Here is a 12,496-nt window from a genome sequence, read left to right as displayed (position 1 = left end):
AATGGGTGCTGTGGAGATGATCCTCTTTGACGTACGTCACTATGGGTCTCTACTGTGTTATCAAAGCCCTGTGAAGTTATGTGACAAAGCTAGAGGTACTTTTAAAACTTACATACATACATACATATACCAAGGCTTTTTCCCCCTTCCAAGGGAGGTAGCCACAAAGGGAAAGGCATAAAAACACTCCCACCCATTTCATCCCCTAAATACACTCCACACCCCTCCCACCCTTCCTCTCATCTGAGCACCTCCTGGATGACGGGTCATCCCTGAACCCTGCCCACCGCCCTGGGTCAGAAGCAGTGTCGCAAGACACAGTACATCCACAGCAAGGCCGCTTCATTTAATCGGCGACCCCCCCTCTCCGTCCCCCTTTGCATATAAGGAGAGGACGGGGAGAAATCCCTTCGGGCTGCGTCAAAATTTACTCACACATACTACCCCACCCCCACCCCCCCGCCCATTCCTCCTCATGCAGTCACAACATCATCCATATACAACCATTCTCCACTCACCTCTGTCTTCCGTCCTCTCCCTTCCTTCCTCAACAGACATTCCCCTCTTCCCCAAAGCCCCCTTCACCCCATCCATCCACCTCATCCTAGGACGTCCCCTCATGTTCACTCCCTCCACATCTGCCTTCCATACCTCCTTTACTAGTCTTTCTTCACTCATTCTTTCCATGTGCCCAAAACCATCCCAATATTCTTTGATCAACCCTATAGCCCAAATCCTTTTTCAACCCTGTTCTCCTCCTCACCTCCTCATTTCTCACTCTATCTAGCCTAGTAACCCCCACCATACTTCTCAGACACCTCATCTCAAACACATTCAAACTCCTTCTCTCTTCTTCTCTTATGTTCCACGTTTCTGCCCCATACAGTGCTGTTGGCACAATCACTCCTTCATACAGTCTCCTCTTCGCATCCATTCCCAAATGTCTATTTCTCATTACACTCTTTAAACCACCAAGGCATTTACTCGCTTCTCTCAATCTACATTCTACCTCCACCTTCACTCCACCTTTTCCTGCTACACTTGCACCCAAGTATCTAAAACTATCCACTTCCTCCAGTCGCTCTCCCTTAATGTTCACTTCCAGTCTACTGCCACTTTCACCCCTTGTACATCTCATCACCTTTTACCCACATTTATCTTTAGCTTTCTTCTATCACATACTCTCCCAAACTCTGCCACCAGCTTCCTCAATCCCTCCTCTGACCCTGCCACAAGCGCAGTGTCGTCCGCAAACAACAGCTGGCTCACCTCCCACTTTTCTCCATTTTCTTTAACCATCTCCAATCCCTGACTCACTACCCTAGCATTCACCTCTCGCACCACCCCATCCATGTATAAGTTGAACAGCCAGGGCGACATAACGCATCCTTGACGAAGTCCCACCTTTACTTCAAACCACTCACTCTCTCCATTTCCAATCCTAACACATGCTCTACTACTCACATAAAAACTCTTGACAGCTCCCAAAAGCTTTCCTCCTATCCCATAAATCTGCATAACCTCCCACAGTGCCTTTCTGTCTACCCTATCATAAGCCTTTTCCAGATCCATAAAAGCCCAAAAAACATCCTTCCCCTTTCCTATAGCTTTCTCACATATCTGTCTTACCACAAAGATCTGATCTACACAACCTCTACCCGTCCTAAATCCACACTGTTCCTCACCAATTACTCCTTCTGTTCCTCTCCTAATCCTCTCAATTAAGATTCTCCCATAAGCCTTCCCTACTACACTCAACAGGCTAATCCCTCTGAAATTACTACATTCACACTTGTCCCCTTTTCCCTTGTAAAGAGGAACTATACAGGCACTACTCCAGTCCTCCGGTACTCTACCCTCTCTCCAGCAAACATTAAATAATCTCACCAACCAGTCCACCATCACTGAACCTCCCTTTTTCAGACATTCTGCATGACATCCATCCAGACCAGGTGCCTTACCTGCTTTCATCATCTTTACAACTTCCTTATTTCTCCTCCATTCTCCTCACTCATCACTCTCATTTTCTTCGTATTTCCCACTGCAGCTAACTTTTAAACTTAAAGGTTATTATTAACACGTTCATTGTGATGAGAATGACCAGGGTATGTTTGAGTGGTTACAAGAATCCTTGATCTATTGTTGCTTACTTAAGAGGCTTTATCTCGTATTTCTGGAGAATTAATCACTCGGGCAATATATTTTTGCCTCCAATTTTTCCAACGGAAAACCCGCAACCCTTGACACCAGACAACGGTCATTTGTCCCTCCCATACATTCTTTTACAACGTTTTCTTATTTAAGAATGTTATTTAAGGATATTAATATCCATAAGGAATATAGAATCTCCACAAATTAAACCCTAATGTACTATACTAGTTGACATTTTTGTGTATTTATTTATTTTTGCGTCAGGTCGGCCATTCTCACAGACAAACAAGAACACACATTCCTTGTTTTCTCTACTCTTGGTCCCCTCAAGCCCGAGTCACACCTTCGACCTCCGTCGACCGAAAATCAAGCGATCGTTCGGCGGCCTTATAATGAAAGTAGAGAAATAGACAATACAGCTTTTAAAGGCTAAAAGGTGTGGGTAATAAGAAAAAGGAAGAATATAAAAAAGGGAGGATGTAAAAATGGCAATACGAGAGGAAGAAGTTGGTAGACATTGAATACCAATTGCCAGCGACTTCCAAACTGCAACTGGTCTGCAACTGGTCGGCGACGGAAACAAGTCGTAAGCTTGTTGTGGCTGGGCCCTTAGAAGACCGATACCAGCACACGATATGGATATTAAAAGTCTCCTTTGTTTTAACAGTTTAATAAAGATAACATAACATTGTTGACAGATATTGTGATTCCGTCCTTTAGACAGACGGCTCCTCTTGTTAAGTAGGTAACCGCAAGAAAAGTAGTCATCAATTAAAATATTATGATTATATGTATATGTGCATGTATATTTACATACACATATGTGTATTTGTATGTGTATATGCATATTTATATGCATATATTTTTTGTACAGGTTTATGTATGTGTGTATTTGTATATGTACATTAACATGCATAAATATATGCATATGTATATGCATATCAACATGCCTATGTACGTGCATGTTAATATATTAGTATCAGATGTATATCCAGTATGTGCACAACTATTCATGCATATAGTAATATACGTCCGTATGTACCTATATGTATATATGTAGTTCTACACGTGTATTCGCATTGTGTGTTTACGTGTGTGTATATGTGTGTGTCTGTGTATTATACACGATATATATGTACATACACTTAGGGATCAGGAGTGTTAATATGTAGTCTATATAATACAAATGTCTTCTTATATACATTTAAGAACTATTTATATAAATACTCATATTTACACGCTCGTAGGTGCTTGTGTAAATTGGACGTACCAGTATAAGTAGATAATATATATGTATATATATATATATATAAATAAACTATATCTTTAACAATATCGATATTTTTTTTATATTTTTTATCCAACTGTATACATATTTACTATGAAGTGTGTATATGTGTATGTATGTGTATGTGTGAAGTGGTGTAAAAGTATAATTCATTTTCATATGTATGAAGGATTTTGTGCATGTGTGTTCATTTGTAAAATCGTGTAAATTCTATATACTTTAATTTTCTTCTTACATTTCTTAATTTGATTCCACCCTAATGCGTCCACCTACAGGATGCTTGCTACTAAAAATCTCCACTGTACTAAAAATGGCGTAACTAGCAAGAAGACTAGCGTTTATTTGACACCTAAATTGAATTCAACAAGTCTTGGGAAAACGCGGAGTACCCTAAGGACGCCTCTTTGGGCCCGTTTTCTTTTATCAGTTGTAATGTGCGCGTGCTTGATGAGACTTCCATAGAGCTTATACTCTGTTATCTGAGCCATAAGCTCAAAATATCTGTAACCATACCTTTGTATGCATTTGTAAAGTAATACACTCTCTACGTGTGCGTGTATGTGTATGTATGTATGCGCACACGCGGTGTACATTTGTATGTGTACATAAGGTACCTGTTTCTATGTGTGTGTGTATATTCTAGTTTGTATGTGTGCTTGGGAGAGAGCGAGGGAGAAAGAAGATAGATTGTGACCAGCTGAATTAGCTTTGTCTAATTAATCCCTAAATCTGAAAGACCTAATCCTGTTTTTGGGGTCAACGAAGGAGACTATCTTTTGGAATGGAAGGATAATAGATTAATAAGAACCATTCTGTATATAGGACACTCTGGCATAAGTACCTTATTGGTATTCTTAAATGTCAAAATTCTTTTATTGGCTGGAGACGTTGGTGGGTGTGCTTCTGTCTAGGAGTGGGGTGGGTTCTTCAGCCCCCCCAGGCTCTCACGGAGAGGGGGAGGCGAGGGTGTAGGTGCAGCCCTGTGTACTGTTACTTGGTCCCCGGACAGGTCGTTTCTAAGATCGCGATCAAGGTTTTACTAGTACAGTGGCTGTTGCTGATTTTCTAGATTGTGGAAGTTTCTATGTAACAGGCTTCGAGAACGCGAGGTGTTGAAATTTTTTTTAATAGTTCGCTATTTCATATGGTCGCCTTATGAAATTTTAGTGTTTTTTTTTTTTTTTCTTTTCAGCCTCTGAGTACCAAGACTTTGATCAATCAATCTTTTTCTGTAAAGAAGTGAATTCTCACTCCTTGAGAGTCCTGTCGGTAAGTGTTCCGGAGAGTGGTGGGTTGTTTTCGATCGTGCTTACCACAGCACCGAATCCAGCATACAGGGCAAAGGGGACCCTCTTGGTAATAAAAAACCGTCTCACAGCGAGAATTCCCGTTTTCTCACGCAAACCTTCCTATCGGTAACTTCTGCAAGAATGTTCCTGTTCTTGGTCACACAAACATTTTGCGTTTCATTTCCGTTTCAGTACGAAACTGAAACAGAGAACCTCGTCCAGGCGAATGTGCTGAAGACGTCTGAAAGATACTGAAGACATCTGAAGGATGGAACGCATGGACTATGATAATATGCAAATAACCGTTGGCGAACTCAAGTTGAGCTGTGTCATCTTGCGTCTTCTACTTGGGCATTGTCCATCCACGCCACTATGATTGGGTGCCACGGAGTTGAATAAGATCGCCTGGCGACAGCCAGAATGTGGGTCTATCGAGGCCTCTTTACTACTAAGAGGAGTAAGGAGGGCTACCTCTCAAATGAATAAAATCGGCTGGCGGCAGAGAGACTTAAAGGGAGAAAATACGAAAATCGACGAAAACATGAATCTGTTTTCCCTAAAAAGTGTAGACTCAGAGGTGATTTGATACAGGTTTTTAAGATTCTAAAGGGAATTGACATCAAAAATGACAAAATCTTCACACTGAATGAGAATCAGACAAGAAACAATGGTCTCAAACTGTTCGGAAATATATTCAATTTGGAAGTGGGTAGAAACAACTTCGCCAACCGTGTAGTTAATGAATGGAATAAACTTCCTGCAGAGGCAGTGCAATGTAGTTCAGTTCGAAGTTCTAAGAATCATTTAGATAAACAACTAAGCAAGATGCTGTAATGACTATCATTTATTTTATATTTGTTTATTTGTTTTGTTATAATTTGTACGTTTGTTTATTATTATTGGCTTGATTCTCATTTATTATTAGTTATATGTCAATTTATTATTATTTACCATTTACCTGTTTGTTTATTAGTTAACTATACCTATGCATTTATTTATGTATTTTATTTATTATTTACATTATTATAGTTTTTATTTATTCATTTATTTATTTATCATTATTATGATTTTTTCCTCATCCGACCTAGATATGGACCAAAAGGTCTCCTGTCGGCATGCTCCGTCTTTGTAATCCTTTGCATCACTTGGTATGGATCGAATTAAGCTTTTTCCCTCATTTTCATGAGATCATTTGGAGCTACATATTTTCATTTGACTTCGTTATTTTTCGTAAAAAGGAAATTTTGTTTATCAGGACATTTGTCTTAGTTTTGTTTTGGCTACCGCCAGACCAGACGATTCTGTTCAGTTCAGAGGAAGACTCTCTTCATTTCAGGAAAGGATGGTGATGACGATGATGATAGTGATGGTGATGACGACGACGATGATGGTGATGATGACTGTTTCTCGTAGAGTCTGAAAGAATGCGTAGAGTCTACGTCAAGAGGCGATTAACTGCAAGGGGGAGGGGTCATGGGGCAAGAACGCTTGTCCTCCAAAATCACCTCCAAAGAAGAGTGGGTCAATGCTTTGTCAAAAAATAAATGAATAAAAATGAAAATAGAAAAGAGAGAGAGAAGTCGAGCTTTTGGACTCTGATGGCTAGAGATTCGGAAGGCACTCTCATGACGTTTTGATTTCAAGAAATTTCTTCAAGAAGAAAAATATCTGTAAAAACATTTTGTGAAAGAACAGCAAGACATTAAATCCTCATAACATCTCCGCCAAGTTCTGTCGTTATGGATTCTATTCCGAGGAATTTTGAGGCACTGCGCCAGGTTTCCCTTACACTCGAGGGGCATCGTCTCTAAGCTGATTACAATTGTCCGGTTTTTGCAAGAACAGACCTCTGAAGTGACTTCTGTCCACATCGTCCGAAGTCGTTTGGTATCAGTCGGAACAAATTGAAACGAAACTGAAACTGTCTTTTGCCGAGCGGAAGAACATTAATGAACAATGAACGAAAACTTCTGTAACCACGAAAAAAAAAAAAAATCCAGTGATGTCCTTAAAGGATTTTCTCATGCCTGACGCCAAATAATTGTGTTCATCTAAGGCGATTAAATTACCTGCATCCTGTCGCATTATTCGTTTATATTTAACTAATTTGTTTATATTTAACTAATTTACTTGTACTCAGTTGTTGAACAGGATCCGGTGTTGAAAAGTTTAAAATATAACATAGTTAACTCTATGTATATGTTGTTATTGCCGTTGACAGGCGATTTTGTTCATATGAAGATATTCAAGGAACGGGGTGTGTGTGTGTGTGTGGAGCGTTGGTTTCATCCTCCTTACTTCTGGTCTTCCAATTCCTAACGACGAGGAGACTCATTGAAGACTCTGTAATTCTTATTATCTTGGTACTCCCTTTGTAGTTGTTTAATTCTTTTTCAATCATTGTCAACTATACTCTCTTCAGATTTTTTTATGTTTTGTTATTTTACTCTTTGTAGTCCTACTCTATCCACTTTGTACACTCTTTAGTCTGACTGAACTCTCTTTGTAGATTTGTATTTTTCCATCTAATCTGACTGTAGGCTCTTTGTAAATTTTTGCACTTCTTTTTATACCCTGTGGATTGTATTTCACAGTACGCTGTAGTTTCTTTGTATTTTTTGTAGTTTGACTGTAGCCTCGTTGTTGCCTCTTTGTAGTACCACTAGCCTCACTCTAGCCTCTTTGTAATCTCCCTGTGTCTATTGTAGCCTCTTTATAGTCTCGTTGTAGCGATCGTAGCCTCTTTGTAGATTCCTTATAGCAATTGTAGCCTCTTCATAGTCTCATCATAGCTACTGTAGCCTCTTTGTAGAGTCATTTTACCCTCTTTGTAGACTAATTTTTCCCTCTTTGTAGAATAATTGTAGCCTAATCTTACTCATTCTAGCCTCTTTGTAGTCTCGCTGTGACCTCTTTGTAGTCCACATCAGCATGAAACACAATCTTTTCTACTCTTTGTACTTTGGGAGGACAGTAGCGGCAGGACTCTTTCCGTTCAAGAAACAAAATTCTTTCGTCTTCCTCCTTCTTCCTCCTCCCTCCACCTCCTCCTACTCCTCCTCTTCTTCTTTTCCTCCTTGTTCGTCTTCTTCTTGCTGCTGTTGTTGATGTTCTTTCTCCTCCTCTTCTACTTCTTCTTCTTCCTCATCTTCTTTTTTCCTCTTCTCCTTCATCATCCTCTTCTTTTCCTCTTCTTCAACTTTTTTCTTCCTCATCTTTTTTCTTCCTACTCTTCTCCTTCTTGTTATTCTCCCTCTTCTCATTTTTTCCTCTTATTCCTCTTCTTTCTCTTCCTCCTATTCCTCTTCCTTTTATTCCTCTTCTTTCTCTTCTTCATCTTCTTCCTCCTCTTCACCTTTTTCCTCCTCTTCTCCTTCTACCTCTTCTTCCTCTTCTCATTCTTCCTCTTCCTTCTCCTCTTCTCCTCCTTGTTCTTTCTTAAAGGCGCGGAGACCCTTGCTAAGTCGGGATAATTTGAACCCGTAATTACCAATGGGATGATTCCCTTCCCCTCCCACCGCGCCCCTCCCTCTGACACCAGATTCCCCACCACTATCACCACTCGAAGCCTCCAACACCATCTTCACTACAACCACCTCCTAGCACCTGTTCACACCAGCGTTTTCAACCGCCGCGGCTTTAACCGAGCGGTTCGATTACAGTGTAAGTCAATGGAGCCGTTCACACACAACCGCTTAGTTTTTTTCCTTGACTATGCGGCACCGCCGGAGTTTCCGCATGGTTCAAACCGCTAGTGTGAACAGGGATAAGCTGTCTCCTTCGTTAATGTCGTTAATTCCATCACTATTGTCTTATAAGAACATAAGAATGAAGGAGACTGCAAGAGGCCGTAAGGCCTACAATAGGCAGTTCCATGTCCATTCCCACCTATCATCCCCATCCATAAATTCATCTAACATTTTATAAAACAACCGATAGTTTCACCCCTCACTACATGGCTACTAAGTTTATTCCATTCCTTAACTACCCTACTGGTAAACCAGTTCTTGACGGTTTTCTTCTTAAATCTAAATTTACTCAATTTAGATCCATTGCTGCGAGTCCTGCCCTGTTGTCTTTAAATGATGACCTTGTGTGCATCACACCTGTTAAAACCTTTGACCCACTTGAACACCTCTATCAGATCACCCCGCACTCTGCGTCTTTCTAGATCAGCGTTTCTCAACCAGGGTTCCCCGGAACCCTAAAGTTCCGCAAAAGGTCCCTAAAACTTCCGCGAGAACAAATGAGATAAGCAAATACACTTGATTTTTTATATAATTTCATATACGTAATATAATTAAAAACGCACGACTTATTCTCGGTTATTGTAATAATGTAATATAGACATCATCCTATCTAACCTATTATTACGATGAAAATATAATGAGAAAGATATGGTATATGTGATTTTTTTTTTTTTTTTTTTTTTTTTTTTGCGCAGGGTTCCTTGAGACATGCAATTTATTTTAAAGGTTACGCAAAGGTAAAAAGGTCGAGAATCGCTGCTCTAGAGAGTTTAAATTAAGGTGCCTGAGCCTGTCCTTATAAGGTAAATTTCTGAGCCCATTCTATAGGTCGGATATTAAAACTATACCGCATAGTCTCAATCACTCACTCTTTGTCTCCAGCTTTGGAGTAACAGAATATCATTATGCCCAATGAAGTGATGACAAAGTGTAATCATCATCATCATCATCATCATCATCATCATCATCATCATCATCATCATCATCATCATCATCATCATCATCATCATCATCATCATCATCATCATCATCATCATCATCATCATCATCATCATCATCATCATCATCATCATCATCATCATCATCATCATCATCATCATCATCATCATCATCATCATCATCATCATCATCATCATCATCATCATCAACATCATCATCATCATCATCATCACCATATCACCATCACCATCACCATCACCATCACCACCACCACCACCACCACCACCACCATTAGCATCATACAAAGTATCATTATTATCAATGACATTATCGAATTGAACAAAACTGACAAATAACTGAATCTAAAAATCACAAAGTTGTTGTAATCAACTACATATTCGGAATGATAGTTTTCATAAAATTCTTTATCATCAAAATCATCATGGTTTAAATCGTCACCGATGAACATAGTTTTGAAATTGCCACTTCATCATCATCATCATCATCATCATCATCATCATCATCATCATCATCATCATCATCATCATCATCATCATCATCATCATCATCATCATCATCATCATCATCGCCATCATCATCGCCATCATCATCGCCATCGTCATCGCCATCGTCGTCGCCATCGTCGTCGCCATCGTCGTCGCCATCGTCGTCGCCATCGTCGTCGCCATCGTCGTCGCCATCGTCGTCGCCATCGTCGTCGCCATCGTCGTCGCCATCGTCGTCGCCATCGTCGTCGCCATCATCATCACCATCATCATCGCCATCATCATCGCCATCATCATCGCCATCATCATCGCCATCATCACATCATCACCATCATCATCATCATCATCATCATCGCCATCATCATCGCCATCATCATCGCCAGCATCACCATCATCATCATCGCCATCATCACCATCATCATCATCATCATCATCATCATCATCATCATCATCTTCATCTTCATCATCTTCATCATCTTCATCATCTTCATCATCATCATCATCATCATCATCATCATCATCATCATCATCATCATCATCATCATCATCATCATCATCATCATCATCATCATCATCATCATCATCATCATCATCATCATCATCATCATCACCACCACCATCACCGTTGTCGTCGTCGTCGTCGCCGCCGCCGTCGTCATCATCATCACTTACCATTATCATTATTATTATCATTATCTTGATTATAGTCAGTAACATTATAGACTCATAAATCATTACTTTATTGTTGACACTAATGAAACTAGGTCAACATCACAGTTTTGTGACGTCTGTATACAACACCGCCATCACCATCATCACTAAAAGCGCTGTAGCTTTTATGGCCACATAAGATGTCCTTTGCGATATCATCATCATCCTCGTCGTCATCTTCAGTGTCGTCATTTTCATCGTAGTCCTTATCGTCATCGTCGTTGTCGTCTTTGTCTTTATCATCACTATTCCTATATTCACTAGTTTTTAAAGGTAACGATATATATATATATATATATATATATATAATATATATATATATATATATATATTATATATATATATGTATATATGTATATATCCACAATGTATGTCGCTACTATCACCATTATGATTAATGCTCATGACACTATCACCACCACAAGTAACATCACCACTACGCCATCATATATCGTTGAGAACGTCTTCTCCAACAAAGCCACTCCCACCACCACCGACTGCACGCCCACCATGAACACCAAAAGACTCGGTTCCATGCAAGAAGACGAGCAAGGTTTCATCAACACTGCCGTACCACCGTTTGCTAGGAATCGTCGTCATAGAGCTTGGAAGAGACGATGGCGAGTGGACCAACGTGCCCCGGGGTAAAACGTTCCTGGTGGGGTGTGGATCGTGGATGTGGGGAGCTGCTTTGTCCGCGGCTGAGCTGAGCTGTTTCGTAGAGCTGCTTTTGCATCACGGCTAAGGAAACCTGGAAGAGGGGGCAGAAATGTACATAAAAGTTGCAAATTGTGTCTATCTAATAAGAACGTGCAATGGAATAGATGGGGGGGGGGATTACCTAACTGTAATGTACATGATATGGGTGGAAAGAATTTCATTAATCTAATTGTATTTTCGAAATCCATTTCGAGGACTTCTTTCCTAGAATTCTTCAAAGACCCTCTCTCTTCCAGGAGATTTTTCGAGATCTCTAAGACCTTAAAGAACCTATCCAAAGAGACTTTTCCAGGATCCTATTTCAGGCTTCTTTCCAGGATCCTAATTCAGGCTTCTATTTCAGGATCGTACTTCAGGCTTCTTTTCCAGTTTTCCCTCCAGTATCCCATTGCAAAGACTCCTTTATCAAGCCTTTTTGAGACTCTCCTAATCTTTTTCAAGACCTTTTTTTTCTTAGAAGACTTAGTGTACAGTACAGCGGAACACAAAAATTGCGTTTCCCGTTTTGAATATCACTATGCAAACTTTATTCGTTGCTGAGCGCACATATATATATTTCATACATGAATTAATCTTCACCGTAAGGTATGTTTGTGAAAGGAAAACTACGCGCTTGTGTTTAGCCGCAAGGATTCTCTAAATCAAGACCAGGCCTTCTGGTGTTATCAGAAAAAGGTCAATAAAGGTCAATAGACTCGCCACCATCCCATTCCCGCGCCGTGGTAAGAGAAAACCCCTTGGTAGGGTAAAACCCTGTTAGTCGCGGCAAGCCGCTGTTTTGTTTTTTAGACCATCGTTGCTGTAGAATTGATACTATACGCAATAAAGGGGGGCACAGTTCGCGCCCTCGACTTACCTTGTTTGACTTGATGTACTCTCTCATGGATACCATCTCCCCGGAGAGCTTCCTCTCCGTTTCCGAACCGTAGACAGAATCAATGTCACCCTCGATGCGCTTGATCCGGTGCCGATCGGAGCGTCCGGGTGTAACGGCGTTCCGTCGTGGTGCCGGAATACAGTGGCCGCCGGTGCAGCATAGGACCATACGCTGTTGTGAGGAGGGAGGGGAGGTTAGGTCCGTATGTGAGGTGTGGAGACGGAGAACGGTAGAGATGCATAGCGAGTCGGGAGCTGGATGGTATA

The 12,496-nt window shown here is 40.6% G+C and overlaps 1 protein-coding gene across 1 annotated transcript in view; it reads right to left on the bottom strand.

Moving 5' to 3' along the window:
• Positions 1-11,010: 11,010 nt before the first annotated feature.
• LOC143026192 (potassium channel subfamily K member 13-like) overlaps positions 11,011-12,496 on the bottom strand; it is a 199,106-nt gene continuing 197,620 nt past the window's right edge. The window contains exons 6-7 of the mRNA XM_076186207.1: positions 12,210-12,401; positions 11,011-11,384 (exon numbers count right to left, since the gene is read on the bottom strand). Coding sequence (XP_076042322.1) covers positions 11,217-11,384; positions 12,210-12,401 — 360 coding nt within the window. The 3' untranslated portion in view covers positions 11,011-11,216. The remainder of the gene's footprint in view (positions 11,385-12,209; positions 12,402-12,496) is intronic.

The sequence above is a fragment of the Oratosquilla oratoria genome, chromosome 6 (genome assembly GCF_046742065.1).
Source record: "Oratosquilla oratoria isolate Oo_2021 chromosome 6, ASM4674206v1, whole genome shotgun sequence".
In the NCBI taxonomy this organism is placed as follows: Eukaryota; Metazoa; Arthropoda; class Malacostraca; order Stomatopoda; family Squillidae; genus Oratosquilla; species Oratosquilla oratoria.
This window is presented reverse-complemented; position numbering and strand designations above follow the sequence as displayed.